Source organism: Callospermophilus lateralis, chromosome 9, assembly GCF_048772815.1.
Source record: "Callospermophilus lateralis isolate mCalLat2 chromosome 9, mCalLat2.hap1, whole genome shotgun sequence".
In the NCBI taxonomy this organism is placed as follows: Eukaryota; Metazoa; Chordata; class Mammalia; order Rodentia; family Sciuridae; genus Callospermophilus; species Callospermophilus lateralis.
The window spans coordinates 19,007,133-19,027,782 of record NC_135313.1 but is presented as its reverse complement, the minus strand read 5'-3'; the positions used below and the strand labels follow the sequence as shown (position 1 = coordinate 19,027,782).

The window sequence follows — 20,650 nt, the reverse complement described above, 5'->3', positions numbered from 1 at the left end:
CCTCTCTCGACACGGCTCCATTTTCCAGGATTCCCCAAAGATGACCGTCCATGACCACTCAGTGCCCTGGGGTGAAATGCATCTGACCCAGGTTGAAACACTGCCATCACCATCCTGGATGGACAGCAGGCCACGGGACGTCTCCAAGAGCAGTCAGCACCCCACTCTTCTTCCATGGGACAGCGAGTACTGATCCAACCCTGGGAACCTTGGGGAGGTCATTTTAAAATCTTAGAGCCCGTGTGTGTTCTTAAAAAGAAGCCCTGGCAACTCTGGCAAGGAAAAAACAGTGCAGCCCTAGCATGTTGGCTGGCACATAGTAGGTGCTCTGGAGTTACTTGTTATTAGGATGGATAGACAGACAAACCCTCTCCCAAAGCCCGCTAACTAACAGAGAAGCTAGCTATTTAGAAAGAGGGACAGGAGAAGCCCAGCACCTGTGACACAAGGTTCTTACATCAGGAGCAGGCTCTGGGGTACCCTGGGAGAAAGCAGACCAGGGTGTTCTCCCAATCTAGCCCCTGCCATGCTAGCTGTGTGACCATGGACAAGTCACCCACCTCTCCTGAACCCTAACTTGCTCCACTGCACAATATGCTCTTCCTGCCTGCCCAGGCTTCCACACGAGTCACCAGGGGTCTCCAGTGGCCTCATGTCCTGGAAAGGGCTTTGAAAACTGCAAGCACTATGCAAATGACAAGTGACGTTTGTCATTATTAGTGGTTAGGAGGGTGGACCCTGGTGGCAGACTGCTGAGTGGAAATCCCACTCTCTCTTTTAATAGGTCTGCAGCCTTTAGCCTCCGTTCCTCATCCCGGATATCGGGGATAAAGCACAGAGCCCCTCCTTTGTGCCACTGTCAGGATTAAGAGAGTTTATTTTGAAACACTTGCAACAAAGGTCCACAAAAGGGTTAGCACTTCACTGTCGTTGTAATAAAAGTCCCCCTCACATATGGGGAGCGTTCCAAGATCCCCAGTGAATGCCTGAAGCCATGAATGGTACTGAATCCTATATATACATGAAGAACTTTTACCTTTTTGCTTGAAGGACTCACTTTATAGTTGCTCTTTTGTATGTTCAAATGATCAGCATCGACTTTGGGGCTTTAGGCCCATTATGGAGGGGAAAAAAGGGCCACTGAGCACAGCACTGCAATATCATGATGGCTGATCTGATAACTAAGATGGCTACTAAGTCAGTAACGGGCAGGTAGCTTATACAGTGTGGATACACCGGACATAAAGATGACTAGTGTCCCTGGTAGGGCAGAGCCAAATATCAAGTGATTGTACCATGCCACTTAGAAGAGCACCCAATTTAAAATGTGAGAATTGTTTGTTTCTGGAATTTTCCATTCAATAGTTTTGGTCCTCAGTTGAGTTTGGGTAACTGAAACCAAGGAGCATGAAACCTTGGATAAGGGGAGGCCCTGCTCGATGACTGTGTGGGTAAAACCAGTCTGACTGACAGTCCCCGTCCCCCATCCCCCTCTTCCCCCTCCCACTCCCCATCCCTACCTCCAAGTCATTCCACAAGGACATCCTGCACCCCCGCCATGGGCTGGCCTGTCCAAGGGAAGTGGCCTGCGCACAGTTGCCCCCCTCGCCCAGGTCTCCTGGGGGCCAGGCTGCAAGGGCAGAAGGTCCTGGCATCTGACGACCTTGGTGGCCACTCCATTGGCTACTGCCACGGGGAAATTCCTTCGACTCTTACTTTCCAGAACTTGAGAAGAGCTGCCTCAGCTCCTTCCAAGGATCAGGAGTGTCCATGGCAAACAAGCCCTCCCCTCGAGTATCCGCCCCCCCCACCCCCGTGGGCCCCAGGAGGGGGCCGACCCTAGGACCCTTCTACCCAGGCACTTGGGCAACATCTGTTGAGTAAGACGAAAACAAGGGGTTGAAGATTAAGCCACTCTGCCCTGGCGGCCTGGGCTGGAAAATGTGTTTGGCCAGCAGGGCCCGGAGCTGGGCTGAAATTGCGGGTCCAGAAATGAGGGGCGCTAATCCTGGGGGTGGGGGGCGGGTTGAAACAAGACCAGAGAGAAGGCCGAGGAGAGCTGGGGTCACAGGGAGCCAGGGAGAAAACAGGACAGACCAACAGATGGACAGACGCACCCTGTGAGGGGGCAGGGAGGCCGCAGAGCAGCCCTGCTGAGACGGGAGGGCAGGCCGAGAATGGAAAAGGAAGGAAAAATACAAACCCGCCCTTTCCTGCCTCCTGTGAACCTGTTCAAAGCACTTGGCCGCGAGGAAACAGGTGCTGAGTGCTGGGGGCCACTTTCCCCTGGTTTCCCCTGGGCCACTTTCCCACTCTGGGGACAGCAGCAGAGCGTCAGCTAAGGACAGCTGCCCTGAGGTGGGTCCCGCGGGCAGAACTCCACAGCCCCTGACGGCAGGCAGCAGGGTCACCAGGAGCCACAGTGCCCGGCTCCTGGTGTGGCAGACCTAACCTGTGCCAGGCATCAGGCTGGGTGCCAGCCTTCCCGTAAACACGAGTAGAGAACCTACTGTGTGCAAGAAAGCAGGGGCACAGCAACCAACCAACAGAAGACTGACCTCTGGAGTGGGCAGAGCCCCTTACAAAGATAAAGAGTAAAGTACGTGGTGAATCAGAAGATGATTTGTCTAGGGGGCAACCAAAGCAGGGAAGAAAGACGAGGCTGACTTTCGAGGAGGGACCCGGGGTGGGGGATGAAGAGCCCTGCAGGTATCTGCAGGAAGAGCATTCCAGACAGAGGGAACAGCAAGTGCCAAGGCCCTGAGGCAGAATCGGGCCTGGTACGTTCAAGGATCAGCAGAACAGCCGGGTGGCTGCAAAGGGAGGGAGGGAGACCCTCCTAAAAGAAGAGGGAGGGAAGAGGGACCTGTCACGTAGGGCTGGACAGGCCAAGTGGGTTACTTTGCTCATTTTATTCTTTTGACAACTTTACCCGGTGGGTACTATAGCAACCCCCATTCTAAAGAAGGAAACTTGAGAATCAGAGAGGCTGAGCTTTCAGTTCGGGGTCACACACCTGGACTTAGAGAATGGGGGAGAAGCACCTGGGACGGGGGTGGGGGAGCAGGGAGCAGGATCCAGAGAGAGGAAATGGAATTCCCTGGCTCTGAACCACTGATGGGGAGTTGGGTTCTGACCCAGGCGCGGAGGCAGAGGAGCAGGGTGACGCCACCGCTCTACCGCTGGGTGGCCGATCCAACCTCCTGGGGGTCAGAGGCCCCCTCCACAGGTGGAGCCCACCCCAGAGACATGCGGACTCCCCGGGCCTCCCTCGGTCAGGCCGGCTCCCTCCGCTCCGGAGCCTCGCCTCAGCGGGAATACCAACCTATTCCCCTTTGTCCTGACCCCTGACCTTGCCTCCCATAAACAAAACTCGCGAGACTCCCAGTGGCCACACAGCTGGCTTCGCCTGGTGGTCCCTACCGTGGACCCTGACCTCCCCAACCTGCCAAGGACATTCTGTTCTGGGCCACAAGGTGGAGGTTCAGCAGGAATGAGGAGAGACACGTGTTCCTGCCTCCCACCCACCCCCCTCAGGCTCCCATGGTGGCCGGTGGCCGTCTGTGACCCCTGAGAGGCTGGTCTCTGGTAGTTCCAGGCCAGGCTGCTCTGGCCCACCCCCTGCAGCACCCGGCCCCCCAGCCCTGCTGTTGCCAGATGACCTCGGCCAGGCTCCGTGCGACCAACACCTCCCATCTGGAGCACAAGGCCAGGCGGCGGAGGCCCGGGGGGGTCCGACCCTAGTGAGCCGGACGAAGGACCTGCAGGGAAGGAAAACGGGGCCGGGGCCAGGCAGAGAAGAGCGACACTGCCCTGGACCACCAGGGAACAGGGAGGCAGGGACCCGTCTGCACACTGAGGAGGCCGTGGGAGGGTCCAGTCCCCCCTTCTCTGGGGCAGAAAGGAAAACTAAGGTCCAAACAGAAAGGGGGGGACCAGCCCACCTTCACATAGCGAGTGGGTGTGGGTGCAAAAGGAGATCACGTGGCCTGACTGTGTGCCCGGTGTCAGGGCTGAGCAAGTGGCCACGTTGGCGGACGGGATGGCTACAGCTGCCCGGGACACCCCAACATCAGCATCACCAGAGACACCCCGCAGCAGCCCGTCAGATGTGTACCCATGGTGCCCCCCAGGCCACGCGGGGACCCCTTCCCCTGCGCTCCAGGGGGACCTGTGAGGCCTAAGAGGGGCGGGGAGGAAGCGCTGCCCACAACCCCAGTCGGTCCAGCTGGGACCCGTCGAGAGCAAGGCCCTGTGCACAGCCCGCAGCTCGCGGGGCCTGCCCCTGTCCAGCCTGCCCTGGAAACCTGATGGGGGAGGAGGCGGGGAAATGTCAGGAGGGCAGAAAAGTGGAGTCGAGCCAAGGAGTTCAGGGGAGGGACAGAGGTCACCTGGATGTGGAAACTGGCTGGATCCTGTCCTCCATCCCCCTGCCTCTCGTGAAGGGCACTTGACCCGGGACAGGCAGACTGAAGAGGATGCCATGGCACCCCCTGGTCCTCAAAGCCCTGGGACAACAGGCACCTGGCCAGGCCTGGAGACGCACAAGATGCCCTTTTATGGGTTTTTCCAAGGACTTGAAGTCTCGAGATTGGACATAGCAGGCCCTGCATCTCATCAGAAGAGACCTCATGACTCACTTCCTCCCCGTCCAGCCTCAGCCCAGGGACGCTGACCCCTCTCCTCCCACCACTGCCCGGCACTCGGTCTGCAGCACACTTGGGCCCAACACAAGCTGCAGGAGGGGCCGGCAGGGGAAAGACGGCTGTCACTCACCACCAGTTCATGGTTGGACGGAGGAATGCAGGGGGCAGCCACCTGTGGGAGGAGCAGAGAAACGGCAGGTTAGCATCTGTCATGGGCACAGACCCCGGGCCTCCTCCATGTGAGACACCCCGTCCCTACAGGCACAAGGCGACCAAAACACAGAGAGATGCTGAGGCAGTGGCACCTGGGGAGGAGGAGGGGACACAGATGGCAAGCCTGGTGGAGCGCATGTCACCATTACAATGACGCCCAAAATACCAGACCTGGGAGTCTGGAGGCCAACACGCCAGCCTCGTAACAACAGAGGCTCATGGGATTCGGACTACGGTGGGTTTTCCTTTGCACTCCGTCGATTTGTCTGCAGCGGGGAAAATGTCGAAAAGCCCCAGAACATCTCACCCAAAGTGAGAACCGCAGGACCTTGACTCCGGCCAAGTCTCCCAGAGTGCGGGAAGCGCGCTGGCCGGGGGCCTGCAGGCTCCTCCACAGAGGCCGCGGGTGTCTTCATCGATTTCATCTCCTCCCGTCCCCTCTGATCCGGAGAAGGACCTGGCAGCCGGGCCCCCAGACGTGGAGGAACCGGAGGGTGGCGAGGGGCAGGCCGGCTCCCCGCTCCAGGGCTCTCTCCCTTCCGGCCCCTCGCCAGGCCAGGCCGCCAAGCCAGCACCCCGACACTTGTGTGGGAATTTATCAGAGACTGCCTGTGCCCCTCCTTTCTAGCTGGACACATTTTTCTTGGAACTCAGAGCTCCACCTTGGCTCTAGCTCCCGACCCCAGCACCAGGCAAGGGGCCCACACAGGGGACAGAAGGGCGCTGTCCCTCAGGCATCAGCGTGTCTGGACACGAGCCCTGAGTGGCCAAAGAGAGGGCAGCCCCTCCTGGCCACCACCCGTGCTGTCTGATGTGAGGTCCACACTGCCACTGGCTGCGCAGTGGCCACCAGGCCGGCCCCCTCCACCTGACCCGTGTTGCCAGCCCACAGGGCTCCCCAGACCTCACACCCCAGCCCAGACGAGGACACCCTGGGTGACTGTTCCAGCTCTGGGGGGATGGAGGAAGCCAGAGTGAGCGTCCCCAGGTTCTTGGGCCAGTCACGTGACAGCCAGCTCACTCTCCAGCAGAAGGGCCCCAGCTGAGTCTTGATGTTTGGTTCTTTCACTCAACAGTACTCCAAGACAGAACCAGGTACCCCCGCTACACGCACACACACTCACACACACACACACACACACGCACACACACGCACACACTCACACACACTTACACACACACTCACACGCTCACACACACGCACACACACTCACACACACTCACACACACTCACACACTCACACACACGCACACACACTCACACAACGCACACTCACACACTCGCACACACGCACTCACACACTCACACACACGCACACACACTCACACACTCACACACACGCACACACACTCACACACACGCACACACACTCTCACACACTCACACACACTCACACACTCACACACTCACACACACGCACACACACTCACACACACGCACACACACTCACACACGCACACACACGCACACACACTCACACACACGCACACACGCGCACACACACGCACACACACTCACACACACTCACACACACGCACACACACTCACACACACGCACACACACTCACACACGCACACACACGCACACACACTCACACACACGCACACACACTCACACACGCACACACACTCACACACACGCACACACATGCACACACACACACACGCTCACACACACTCACACACTCACACGCACACACACTCACTCACACACTCACACACACACGCACACACACTCACACACGAATCATATCAATACTTACTGAATATGTCCCCGTGACAGGCTTTAATATAAATGCTTTACTCGTTGAATTCTTTGAATAACTCGGTAGATACTGTCATAAACCCAGTGAGGGATGTGAATGGGGCACAGAAAGGTTAAACAACCTGCCCAACGCCACACAGCTGAAAAGTGGTTGGGAGTTAGGCCTTGGCAGGCTGATTCCCAGGACAAGATTGAAGGGGCCTTACAATCAGGGCCCCACTACCAGAAGAATGAGGAGAGCTGGAGTCGCGGTTCCCGGAAGTCAGGGCTCTCAGTACACCCAGCACGGGGCAGTGCGTGGCTGTTTCAGAGGAGGCCCCTAAGGGAACTAGGCCTGGGGATGGGGTGGAGGGAGACACCAGGGAAGAGAAGGTCCCCGAGGCTACCTATGGCCTGCAGGAGCCCCGCCTGCCCTGCCCACCAGACACGGTCTCAGCCGCAGGGGACACTGCTGTCCTTGCTAGGCACAGCCCCAACCCCCACTGTGACGGGGGAGGGGAGGTTGGAGTCATGGGTCCGACCCCAGGTCTTCTTCCCAGACCCATTCTGTCACCAAGGTTCTCAGGTCCTGGGGGAGCGGGCGCCACACACAGGACGGCGCCTTGCTGCTGGGACCCTGCCTGGAGGACCAAGGGCAGGAAGAGGGCCGGGTCCCTTCCCCACAGGAGGGAGGCCAGGCCTCCATCCCAAGAGGAGGCCTGGGGAAGCAGGGTGGGGCGAGGGTGCCTCTGGAGGCGGGAGCATTCTCAGACAAGCAGGGGGTCTTGTTCCCAAGCCCACCCTAAGGCCATGGGAAGAGCTGGCCCAGGTGTCCTGACCCAGCCCCTTGCTGGTCCCCAGGCCAAGACATCCTCTAAGAACCTGGGTCCAAGGGCAAGAGGTGAGCGTCACCCCAGCCGTCACCCCAGCCGACGGCTTGACACGCCCCCCCCAGCCCCCAGCCCCCAGGCCGGCCAGCCCTGGCTTGGTGGTGTCCTTGAGTGTGGCTTGTCTCACTCGCTCTCCTCCTAAAGCAGAGAAATGTTTCCTTAAAAGGCTCTCTCCTTCCCGCCAGTGCCTGGCCCCTGGCCACCCTCTCAGGAGCCTGGACCTTGCCAGGAGCACCAGGGTCCTGCCACTCTGCAGCCGCCACACACCTGGTATCCGCAGTGGACACTGCTGACCCTTGGAGACCCAGCTAAGAAGCCCCCTCCTCCGTGGCAGCCCCCAGGGGGCTCTTGGGGCCAGCCGTGCCATCTGTTTGCCTCCAGGGCTGGCAGCACAGGACTCCGGGCTTGGACCCATGCTGTCCTCCCCCGCAGCAAGCCTCAGTCTCCCTGTCTGCAAAACGGGGGTGATCACGGGGCTCGGAGTTGCTGTGACAATTAAAGGATTTAATCTGCACCTGGTGCTAAGAAGGCTGGCTGTGGACAGCGAGCAGGACTGCGCATCTGCCCTGCTCTGATTTTAGTCTCTTCTGTCACTCAGGGTGGAAGGAGGGGCCTAAGACCAGCTCAGTCCCCGTCTGGTGATGAATATGTTGGCCGACAGAGGGCGGGACGCAAGCCCAGCTGTGGGGCTCCAAGACGCAGCCCCGTGTCTGTCCCCAGCCCTCTCCTGCGACTCACCGATGCTGTCATCCCTGTCTCACAGATGGAAAAACGGGGGCACGGGAGGCTGATGGTCCGCCAGCACTGCAGCACAGCAGCTGCTCCGGAGCCCACTCGGTGGAAAGCTGGGTGCGGCTGGGAGGTGAGGGAGCCCCCAGGCCAGGGCCCAGGCCTGGCCTTCACCAGCCCCCCACACTAGTGTTCTCTCAACTTCAAAGGCCCCAGGGCATACAGCCAATGAGGGGGTCTGAGAGCACTAGGAGGTAGGCAGCCCAGGGGGGTCCCTGCGTGACCTGGCCTCTGTCCTCATCTCAGCCTTCATACTGTTCCTGTGCCCTTCACTCAGGACCCAAGCCACACACAGGAGGTTGGCTCCCCTCAGTCCTCCCAACACCTGGCTCTGTTCTTCCTCAGGGCCTTTGCACGTTCTGTGCCTTCTGCCTGGCCCACCTCCCACCTCCACAGGCGCACACACAACTTCCCTCTCCTGCACCCACGTCACCTCCTTCACAGACCCATGACAAGGTGTAATCACAGATGTGTGCTTCCTCGCCTCAATCTGTCTCTCCCTCTGCAAACCAAGTGCCCAGAGGGCAGGAAGCTCATCTTGTTATCTCACTAGCCCCAGAACAGCCAGCACACAGTAGGTGCACTCAATGTCCGTTAGAAGAATGAAAGTGACATCAGACCTGAGGAAGGCAGACTCCTGCGGCCACTTGCAGTAAACATCACCACCTTTGTGAAGCCCCGTGACAACCAGGCTCCTGGACTGACCCTGACCTCTGCCTGATCTCTCAGAGGCCTCCACTCTGCAGGGTCGGCCCTACTGCTCCAGCTCACAGATGGGGAAACTGAGGTTCCAAGCGGGCACAACGCTTGCCCCAGATCCATCAGCTGGGGAGAGGTGGAATCTTGCTGTCTGGCTTCTTTGCAGAATGAGAAAAACCCACACATCTGCCCAGCTCGGCCCCTGTCACCTCAACGCTCTGCGAGCAGTAGGAGCTGGGCCACAAGTGAGGGGCACCCCTGCCCTCAGGGCCCCAAGAGGACCTGAGTTCTCAGCCTTGGTCACATTAGAATCCCATGCTCCTGCCTGGCACCTGTGAATCCATCCAGTGGGGAGGGTCGCAAGTTCCAGGCCAGACCCAGCAACTTGGTGAAACCTGTCTCAGATTTAAAAAATAGAAAGCTGGGGATGTAGCTCAGCGGTAGGGAAAAATAAATAAAAATCCCAGACTCCTGAACTCACCCAGCCTCCAGAGAGGTCCTCACCCGCCCCACCTAACCCATGGGCTGGCAGGTCAGCCTGGACTTTGTCAACCCTACACCAGCATTTCCTACGAGCCGAGCCACGGTGGAAAAGTTGTCTTTCCCATCTCCTGCTGGTCCCTTTTTTTTTTTATTATTATTATTTTAATTGTGGCAAAATGTGCATAATGTAAAAGTTAGCAGTTTGACCATTTTTAAGGGCCCAGTTCAGGGACATTAAATACATTCACAATGGTCTACACCCTGGCCCCATCCACTTCCATCCACACACCCCCAGGGCAGTGGGCCCTGACCTCCTCTGTCCCTGTGAATTGGCTCTTCTAGGAACTCCTTCCCCGAGGCCCAAGAATCCGGATTTCTCCTCCCCAGGTGGGTCACAGAAACTCCAACCCTCCCGACTCTCTGCCTTAGAACTGGCCACAGAGAAGTTCCCTGACCCTCCTTGTCAGAGAGGGGGTCATGAGGACCCTCCTCATTCCAGAGGGCTCCTGCCCCACGCCCTGGAGGCAGGGAGGCTGCAGGAGAGGCCAAGAAGTGTCTAACAGAAGGTCTCCCTGGGTCCCCACCCAGTCCATGAGCCCAGGACAGGGTTCCAAGGCTTCCCGATAGCGGGGTGATCCTGGAGGGTGCACGCTCCTGCCCCCACAGGCCTCTTCATCTCCTTCATCATAAGCCACTGACCCTCCATGTTTCCCGCGTCCTGTGGGCACTGAGCAAATAAATCCAACAGGACGTGGAAACCCAATGTACAGTCTGTCAGTCAGAAGCACAGATGAGGCCACCTGGGGCTGGCCACCAGCCTCTCGAGGAAGGGAGACAGAGTCCCCAGCCTGTGGCATCAGACACCGTCTCCAGGTAGATGACAGAACCGGATTATCCTGAGGTCCCCCAGCAGGTGTGCCCTGCAGAATCCACTTGTCGCTTGCTGACCTCTCCAGGTCACTGAAGTCTTCCGTGCCAGCCGTGGTGTGAGAGCCCGGGGGAAACTGGACCTTGTGCTTTTTCCTGATGTGCTCACAGGAGAGGAGTCACACAGCACTTGCCTTCTCTGTGCCTGGCTTATTTTCACTCAGTGCTGGTCACTAAGTCCCCCCCCCAAATTTATATCTTGACACCTAACCTCCAGCACCTCAGAATGTCACTGTACTTGGTGACAGGGGCTTTAAGAGGTCATAAAGGTGAGCCCTAACCCAACGTGATCAGTGTCCTTACAGATCAGCACACGGGTACAGAGGGAAGATGTGAAGACGCAGACAGGAGACGGCATCTCAGGACAGGCCTAGGGAGACACCAACCCCGGACACCCCGAGCTCAGCTCTGCAGCCTCCAAAACTGTGGGAAAACCCATTTCTGTCATCTAAGCCCCTCGGCGTGTGTGGTGAGGGGGCAGCGGCAGCAGCAGCGGGCTGAGACGCATCTGAACTGCCTCCCCCTGTGGACAGAAGCCACCACATGGCCCGATCACACTGCACCACGCTGACCCGCTCAGCCGTAGGTGGGCAGGATGACTCACACCCCTGCCCCAGCGACCCCGGCACCCACCTCAAGTGACACCAAAGGGGAAAGAAAGGAAAGGGGTCTGCAGAGCCCCTGCTGAGTCACTGAAGCCGATGTCACATATAGATCATTTTATCTAACCTTGTGGGAAAGTTTTTGAAGTAAATGAAACAGAGAAGTGAAGCAACTTGCCCAAAGTCAAACAGCTAGGACTCACAGCCGTCAGGCAGAAGTCCCACAGAAGCTCCTGGGCCTCTGCACACCTGGCTTTGCTGTGTGTCACCCGCGCTCCTCACAACCCCCCAGAGAGGGAGACGCTCGAATCCTGTCCTCAGGGGCTCAGGCATCCCCTCCCCAAACCTGTCAGACTCAGCCAGGCACAGCTGCCGGGCGGCAGCGCCAGGACTGGAGCCTGCATCTGCCTGACTCAGACACCTGTTGTCCTACCTGCCCCATCCTGTCCCCTGTCCCTGCGGAAGGCTGGCACGCACCCTGGTGCCAGGGGCTGCGGGGCACAGAGCCTGGGCATCCCAGGCGGGCTCCAGCGCGGCTCCGAGCCTGCTGCTCACTAGGAAGTGGGTGCGGTTTTGCAAGGTGGCGCGAGGGAGGGGCTTGTGGGTGGAAATAACATGCAAATGAGGCGTGGGATGTGTGGCACGACCCAAGAGCACTAGAGGTCCCCTCTGGCTGACCCAGGATGAGTGGAGGGAAGAAGGGCGCCGAGGGGAGCCCAGGAGGGAGGAGATGGGCTGCTGCTCTCCCGGGCTTGACCGCGGGCACCTGGGAATGCCCAGCAAGGGAGCTGGCACTGAGGAGCCACTGAGGCACTGCGCAGGGAAGGGGCCAGGTGGAGGGCTGGGGGGCACCCTGGGGAGGGGAAGGGCGGTGACAGCAGCAGGGAAGACAGAGGAGGGACAAGAGCCTGGGCCCCTGGGGATCCCGGGCCTCATCTCCACCCACAACACACAGACCCAGAGCCTCCATCCCCAGCCTCTAGTGTCTTCTGCCCCCACCCCGGAGCAGCACCTCACACCGCTGCTCTGCCTGCTCTTTACCCTCTGGGCCTGCCCGGGGAACCTGGGGCCAGGTGGTGGCCAGCTTCTGAGCCTGGTCACTGAGGTGACACCAGGGGGTGGGGGGTCGAGCTCACTGTGACCCTGGGTTTGATCCCCAGACAGGTCCCGTCTCCAGGCCCAGGACTGAAGTGCCCAGCCCAGCGCCGCCCAGTGCCTCCCCGCGCACACCGCAATCCACTGAGCCCCTCCCAGAAGCCCCGGCAGCCCCATGGCCCCAGCAGAGTGGGCCAGCTGTTGGCCTGAAGTCAGGTGGGAAGCAAGTGCCCTCTGGGACCTGAAGATGCTCAACAGAGAGGAGGCCTCAGGATGCCAGAATGATGGGATGACAGCAAGGCCTGGTTTAGGGGCCAGGGCCTCAAAGGGACCCAGCAGGGGTCCAAGACACCAGCCTCCCTACCTAGCCTCTGCCCGGGGCAGGAGGGGTCCTGGGAGGTGGCAGCCCCTGACCGGCTCCATTTCCTCCCTGGCTGTGCGCTCCCCAGGGCCTGCCCCAGCCTCTCCGGGCTCCTGGGCCCGCACGGCTGGTTCCTTCCCTTATATAGAGTTCTTCTAGGACCCAGAAAGGAAGTGCATGGAGCTCCTGGAGGCAAGAAGGGGCCTGTTCCCAGGGACACCTCGAGCCAGGGGGGCACGTCCCAGCCCCAAGTCCCCCTCCAGAGCCAGAGAGCCAGCAGGGACATGGAGGGGTCTGGCCCTTTCTATAAAGGGACTCAGAACCTGGGGCAGATAGGACACAGGGGATCCCAGAGGACTGACTCAGGACACTGTCCCCAGGGCCCCCAGGATCCCCTCTCCACAACTGGACCTCTGACCCGATCGATCTGCCTCCAAAGTTCCAGGAGCCCTCCACTTCTTCCCAGGTCCTCCCTGGCCTCGGGATCTTCTCTCCAGGCAAACAGCCCACCCCCCTCAGCACACCCCCACACGGAGCAGTTCCCACACCCGACACAACAAGCAGCCTGACTGGATGAAGAAGGGGACAGCTGGGTGGGACCGGCCCTCAGGAGCCTGTGGAATGCAGCCTTCAGACAAGCCCTCAGTCAGGAGGTCCAGGAACAGCCAAGGAGTGGGTGGGGGAACCAGCAGACCGAACTCTGGGACCAGAGCACTCCACCACCGAGGCTGGTCCCTGGAGCCAGCCTGGGACATGGCCCACGGTGGCCCTGCATCAGTCCACCCCGGAGGTTCCACCGGTTACAGGGCAGCTCTGGAGAACTGCCTTGCAGGGATCCAAACTGAGCCCCCAAGGACCCAGTGAAATGGGCCATTCTTATCCACACCCCAAACCAGCGAATGAGGCCAGACATGGGAAGTGCTGGAGAGCAGGAAGGTTCCAGGAGTGGGGCCCTCTGAGTGCCTACTGCGTGCTGTCCCTAGAGCTTAAGGTGCAAGCTGGCAGAGCGGGGACACGCATGCCTATAACCCAGTGGCTCAGGAGGCTGAGGCAGGAGGATCGCGAGTTCAAGGCCAGCCTCAGCAACTCAGCAGGGCCCTGAACAACTGAGCAATGCCCTATGTCTAAATAAAAATAAAGAAGTAGATCAAATGGGCTGGGGATGTGGCTCAGAGGTTAAGCACCCCTGAGTTCAATCTCTGGTATCAAAAAACAAAAAGAGTGCAAGCCAGGGCATCAGAGGGTTCTGCAATAGCCAGAAGTCAAGGGCAGGAGAGATGGGCCCTGGAACACACCAGCAGGGACCAGCTGGGCCCAGGGCTTGACCCTGGCCAGTATCCTGGGCACCCACCTTCAGCCATCTCCTGGTCCCTGCTAAGCATGGTCAATTACCCCACCTGCCCACCTCTAGGCCGCCCAAAGTTGTTCAAGACCAGAATGTTCCCCTCCAGTCCTCCCTCCCTCCCACAGAGCCTGGACAAGTGCTCTTCCTCCTAAGGATTTCTCTGAGCCACCACCCGGTGCCCTGCAGAGGTGACCGTGACAGGCTCCCTGTAGGCCACGGGCCCTCAGCTCGGCTCTCTGCTGGGCGGCTGGGCGGCTGTTTCTACACTGCACACCGAGCTGTCCTCCCTCTGCGTACAGGCCTGCACCATCCTGCTCCCTGGGATAAAGTCCAAATGCCCTAATATGGTTGTCACAGCCCTACGGGACCTGGCTCCGTCTCCTCTCCAGCCCCAGGTCTCACCTCTCCTCTCCAAAGCCTTTGCCCTGTTTTCAAATCTACGTTGTTCCCTCCTGCCCTCTCTGGGGTAGAGGTTATCAGCCCAATTTATAGATGAGGAAATGAGGCTCTGAGAAGTCCCATCCTCCGCCTGAGGTCACACAACCAGTGACAATGGAATGGAACCAGAGTTCCGCTCCCGCTGGGCTCGGGCCTTGGCTCACACCAGGGCTCACCCCAGGGCCTTGCCTAATTGGGGGCCCAGGGAGCCTGGCCTCTGAGGCAGGTAGGGGGAGGTCAGGGGAGGGGACAGAAAGGAACCCAGTTGGCTGGGCCATGGCAGAGTGGGGGAGCAGAGCTGAGGAGCCTCTGTGCCCTCGGAGCACAACCCGCAGGCCCAGCTGAGGCCAGTGTCCAGGGCCTGGAAGTGGCCCAATGCTGGAGCTAGCGGGGGCTGAGGGGTGGGGCCAGAGGCCAGGAGTCCTGCCTGGAGGAGGAGGCCACTGGAGTGAGAAGAGGGTGAGCTGGAGCCGAGGGGAGAGGTGAACGGGGTGCTCAAAGGGGACACAGCAAGACGGCAGGGCAGGGCGGGCAGGAAGTGGGCCGCAGCAGAGGCCTCCTCCATTAGAGAGTGGAGGCTGCTGAACAGGCAGCTTGGAATGTGGGCCTGGGGGGTGCAGAGGGCAGGAAAACCCCAGCCCTTGGCAGGCATCTGTTCTGAAGGGGCGGCTGGTGGCACAGCCCGAGGCGCAGGGACCCAGCTTCTAGGAAGTTCCTAGAAGAAGCTGGTCAAGGAAAGGGCTGTGGTCTGTGGTCAAGGTTCTGGTGGAACTGGGGCCACAAGGAGGTGACAGGCACGGGAAGTGAGACCACGTAGGCACACCACAGCACCAGTGCCCGCTCCACCCTGCTCCCAGCCAGGGAGGCCCAGGAGGAGGCCCTGCCCACGAGGGGAGCCTGTGGCCCCGCGTGTAAACAGAGCCTCCTAAAACCAGCCGTCCCTGTAGTCAGGGAGGTGGGAGCGGGGCTGCTACGCACCAGGATCCCAGTCCATCTGTGTTTCCCAAAATTACACCCAGAGGGAGCCTTCCAGCCCAGCCCCGTCTCTCCCCATGGAGGGTTTCTGTCCCTCGATGAGAACTTGCAGGGACAAAAGTCTTTGACCTTAAGCTGTGCGAGAGGAGAGAGAGGGAAGGGTGCATGGGAAACGGTCTAGGAGCAATGGGAAAACCCGCGGAGGCAAAGGTCCCAGGAAGCCGCAGCCACTGGGAGCACTGGAGGACTGGGGGAGGGGAGGCGACAGGAGAGGAGGGGGCTGGGCCAGCCCAGAGGAGAATCCTGGGCTGCAGCCATGCTCCAACCCACCGACACCGCCCTGTGGGGAGGCCAGGGACAGTGGCTCACAGAGCCTTCTCTTCCACTCCTGCAGGGGTCCTTGCCAACTGAGGCGCTGCTGCCTGTTCACTTTGAGGATGCCGTGATCCTTGGGGCGCCACTGGAATCACAACTATTTTTCTTTATTTATTTTTTTTTTAAACTAGGGCTTGAACCCAGTGGTGCTCAACCCCACATCCCCAGCCCTCCCCCCTTTTTTTAAATTTGAGACAGGGACTCACTAAGTTGCACAGGGCCTCCCTAAGTTGTGAGACTGGCTTTGAACTTGCAGCCCCCTGCCTCAGCATCCTGCATTACTGACATTAGGAGCCTGCGCCACTGCGCCCCACAGGGTCACAAGTTTTGAGAAGGAAAAGTGCTACCGGAGTGAGTCGCACACATCGATCGTGAGGTATGTTCTGACTTCAGAGACATTATAATTTCTTTAAAAAATAGACATCCCATATTTTTTAAAAATGCCTTAGATTTTGTTGATTCTTTGGGCTCTCCAAACGGCCCAGACCAGGGCTGACAATCAGGAAGTCCTTCTTGATGTCTATCTACATCCCTTTAAAAATTTAAAACCCACCAAAAGGAGGAACAAGGTGAAAGACAAACCCAACTACATATGACTCGTGAGAAACATCCCACATCCTCAGCGCCTGTCTGTGGCCTTTGGGTTCCCTGGATCCTCACTCTCCTTGAGTCTCATCATCTGACTCTGAAACCCAGACCAGGGAATGGAGCGGGGAGCAGTTCAGTTCTACAGGACCGCAGCTCCTTCCGTGTCTGGATGCTCATTTCCAAATTCCTGCACACACCAAGAGGCCCTGAGTCCCCACTAAAGGCAAGAGGCCGGCTGGACCAAGAGCCAGGCACCAGCTCAAACACCAGCCTCGCCACAGAAGAGCCATGGAGACTTATTTAACTTCCCTCCATCTCAGTCCCCTCATCTTTAAAGTAGAATACACAGACCCGCTCCGCAGAGGGGTTGGGCGGGCTGAGATTTCATCAGTGAAAGTGTCTGGTGCATACAGCAGGCCTTCGAGACATTCTGCTCCTCTGTTTGAGCCCCAGGCAGTTCCTGCGCCCAGGACCCTCACCCACGGAGCAGTGAACTGTCCCAAGCTTAACAGACGCATCTCAACCCCCTTAGTCCTCACCGCAGCTTGTGACACAGGTTCTCTTCTTATCCCCATTTTGCAGAGAAGGAACTGCTACACAATATCAAAATGCAAGCCGGGAGGGAGAGTTTAAGGCTCTCATCTGGGAAAAAGGCTCCCTCATACATTGCTGGTGGGACTACAACCACCTGGAAGGCAGTATGGAGGTTCCTCAGAAAACCTGGAACAGAACCACCCTCTGATCCCGTATCCCACTCCTTGGTTTTTTACAAAGAACTTAAAATCAGCATCCTACAGTGACACAGCCACATCAGTGTTTACAGCAGCCCAGTTCACAATAGCCAAGCTATGGAACCAATACAGGTGCCCCTTCAACAGATGAGTAGATACAGAAAATGTCTTAGACACACACACACACACACACACACACACACACACACACACCCCACACAGAATATTATTCAGCCATAAAGAAGAATGAAATTATGGAATTTGCTAGTAAATGGATGGACCTGGAGACATCATGCTAAGTGAAATAAACCAGTCCCAAAATCCAAAGGTGAATGTTCTCTCTGATTTGCAGATGCTGACTCACAATGGGGGGGGGGGATAAAAGTTCACTAGATTAGACAAAGGGGAATGAAGGGAAGGAAGGGGGAATGGGAATAAAAAAGACAGTAGAATGAATTAGACATAGCTCTCCTGTGTTCATATATAAATACACAACCAGTGAGACTCCACATCATACTCCATGTGTGTAAATAGTGTGTGTGTGTGTATGTATATATATATAGTTTTTCTTTTTTTTTAAGAGAGCTGGAATACTACCCAACACAGTGCCCCCCACCAAGAGACCTCCACAGACCCCTAGGTGGCATGACTTCAGCTATCTGAAGGTTCACCATGGAGATAACTCCTGACCCACAGATGGCGGGGACAGGAGTTGGTGTCATTGTCCCACACTATTAGTGCACATCCAGGGCTGGTGTTCTGGAACCCCATCTGCTCTGAGCCGGGAGGCTGCAGCAGGAGCCCTAGGAAGCAGGAGGTCCCGGGGGGGGGGGGGGGGGGGCAGCTCAGGTCCATGTTGCTATGTTGCTCCCTAAGTCCATCTGTGGCCAAGTGGCAGGAAGCCCCTCTCACTCCCAATTAGCTGCCAGCAGAGTCTTGAAGCGAGGCCAGCACAGAAGGCCAGGGGAGGCCTGGCTGTCACCAGCATTGTTCAGTTCCATCTGACGCATATCCACTCTCCTGCGATGTTTCCTGGTTCCCCGGAGGAGCTCAGGGAGGCACGCATCTGAAACCCAGGTCTGGAGGGCATGCAGGGCAGGGAGGGGCGCAGGAGCCCTGGCTCACACCAGCTCAGAAAACAGGGCAGATTTTAAATAGACCAGAGAAAGCTCCCATCAGATAGAGACCCAGAGAGACAGCGCAGCTCAGGCACCCGAGGCGTACAGCACACCCGCCAGACCACTGTGCCAGATGCAAAGTCACTCCCCGGTGCTCCAGCCCCACCCCAAGCAGAGCAGCACAGGGAACACACCCGCACTGTCAATGGCCACAGGGAGCTCAGGAAGCCAGACCCGGAAACCAGCAGCTCTGAATGGACTGGGCAGGGGACAGCAGCAGCCAACAGGGGCGGGGGCTACAAGAGTCGCACACCCAGACCTCTGGCTCCTTTCACAGGAGTCTGGCCACCCACGTCAGCTGGGCAGGCTGCACACTCCCCCTGGACCTGACGTCCTGAGCCCTATCTGGAAGCAGAGGTGAAGGGACAAGGCGCAGAGATGGAAGGTGGGAAGGAGGTGCCGGGAAGGGATGGGCAGGGGAAGCAGAGAGGAGAGTAAACGACCTGGAAGTCATGGGATACAGCAGGGAGAACGGGAATTTTCGGGATGGAGGGAGTAAGGAGGGCAAAGCAGTTTGGGGCTGGCGGGCCAATAATAAATGCATGGTATGGAACACATCCAGAGGCTCTGTGCTTTGGTCACATTGTCCCATTTAATCCTTCCAAGGATGGGTACCACAGGTCATACCCCCTTTTTCAAATGAGGCCACTGAAATTCACCAGGGAGAAGTGAATTGGCCCAAGTCACACAACCAGGAGTGCTTGAGCTAGTCTCAAGTCCGTGACAGCCAGACGGCAAACTCTATGCCCCTTGAGGCAAGCCAAGTCACCCCGATGCTTAGAAGATAAGGGGCCTAGGGGGTGTGACAGCAGATTGTAGGAGGGGCTTATGAAGAGGGACGCAGGGAAAGGGAGAGGGGCATGGGCAAGGAATCCCTGTGCGACAGGACCCTCAGGTCCTAAGGACGACAGGGACCAGGGGGCTTAGGCTGCAGTGATTCAGTGGTGGGGCGCCTGGGGAGCACTTCCGGAGCCCCAGACAGCTCTGCTCAGAATAGGAGCCACCTGCATGGCAGTGACACTGAGTAACAGCTCACAGCTGTTACTCACGGAGCCTCTGCACCCGCGGCACCTCCCTTCTTCCCACTCCGTTCCCTGAGAGTGGCCAAGGGGGGCCGTAGCCAGGCTCCACTCCCACCCTGCTGCACTCCTGCCAGCGCACCCCACCTGAGTCACTGGGCCGAGCTGGAGATTCTGCCGGGCTGGCCCCTCACAGCTGGGGGCTCTGCTCAGTTCCCAGGAACAGAGCTGCCTAGAGGCGCAGTGACCTGGTGAAGGGCCTGACAGCGCTCCCCAGCCAGAGGCCCAGCAGATGCCTGCTGACCCCCAGGAGCATGGGCTTCTGTCCAGAAAGATCCAGAGACTGGCAACATTTCAGCACTGCTGAAAAGGAAGCGCTCCTGGTCCAGCCTCCCACGCCACGAGGGAGGGAACTGAAGTCCAGAAAAGGGAATCTACTCGCCCAAAGCCACACAGGGTGAAGGGGGACCAGCAGGCCACCTGACTCCCTGCCTGGTCCCTCCAGTATGCAGAACCCTCCCCTCCCTCAGCTGCGGCAGGCTCCCAAAATCCATTCTCACCCATCCCGTGCAGAGAAGCTACTGTCACAGCACACTGGAGGAGGGGACATAAAGAAAGAAAATTGGAAGAGGGGAGGAAGGGCCGCAGCCCACTGGTGGCTCTGGGGAGGAAGCAGTTTCTAACTCTATAGAAGGCTCAGGCTCTGACTGCCCAAGTCGAAAGGGATGGATGGGGGATTCCCAGAGATTTCAGAGCTTAGAGACCAGGCCCTGTGGCCCAGGGTGACGGAGGATCCCTGGAGGACTGGTTGGGGACTTCAGGAGAATTCGAGCCTCCTCCCAGTTCACCTCTCCCCTCTCTGTGCCATTCCTCGCCCTGCTCTCCAGGAGATGCCTCCTTGCTCCTGTGCTCAGCACCCAGCTCAGCACAGCCACAGATATGGTGGGAATTCCTTCTAAGCCTCCCTGGAGCCTCGTCTATCTCTGGCACATCCCATTCGGGACAGCTGCACCCACAGGGACAAGAAGCCCCTGCTCATGCCCCACTCTCCCTGGCACCAATTATAGTAACAACAATGACCCAGGCCCAGGTCACTGGCCCAGGCCCTGCACGGCCCAGGCCAGACCCCATTTCCTACGTTCCACAGATGAGTGAAGTCAGGCACTGGCTGGCCGAGCAATACAGTCACACAGCCTGCCAGAGGTGGGATCCAATTCAGTGTGGCTGTGGACTGGGGTCTGAACCCCCACGCCACACTACCTCCCAGACACGTTCTTGCTCCAGGTACTGAAAGCTCCTGGAATCCCTACTCCTTAAAGCAGTCACCAACACCGACGACATGCTACTAAACATCCCTCCGGCTCTAGACAGGCAGCCCCTGTCCCCTACTCACCAAGGCCATTTCAGTTAGGTGGGGCACTGCTGCCTTCAAGACACCCTGACTAGGGGACACTCCTGTTCATTCACTTATTCAACAGTGTGCCTGCTGTGGGCCAGACCAGACGGTAAAAGATGTCTTGGAAATGTGAGCTGCCTGTGGTCTACCCTCAC

At 58.4% G+C, this 20,650-nt stretch overlaps 1 protein-coding gene across 16 annotated transcripts in view; it reads right to left on the bottom strand.

Moving 5' to 3' along the window:
- Tns1 (tensin 1) overlaps positions 1 to 20,650 on the bottom strand; it is a 248,433-nt gene that overhangs the window by 98,982 nt on the left and 128,801 nt on the right. For 15 of the 16 annotated variants that reach the window (XM_076865446.2, XM_076865445.2, XM_076865447.2 and 12 more), the window contains one exon: positions 4,777 to 4,818. The exons of the other annotated variant lie outside the window; for it this stretch is intronic. In XM_076865446.2, the coding sequence (XP_076721561.2) occupies positions 4,777 to 4,818 (42 nt within the window). The remainder of the gene's footprint in view (positions 1 to 4,776; positions 4,819 to 20,650) is intronic. 16 annotated transcript variants of the gene reach the window in all.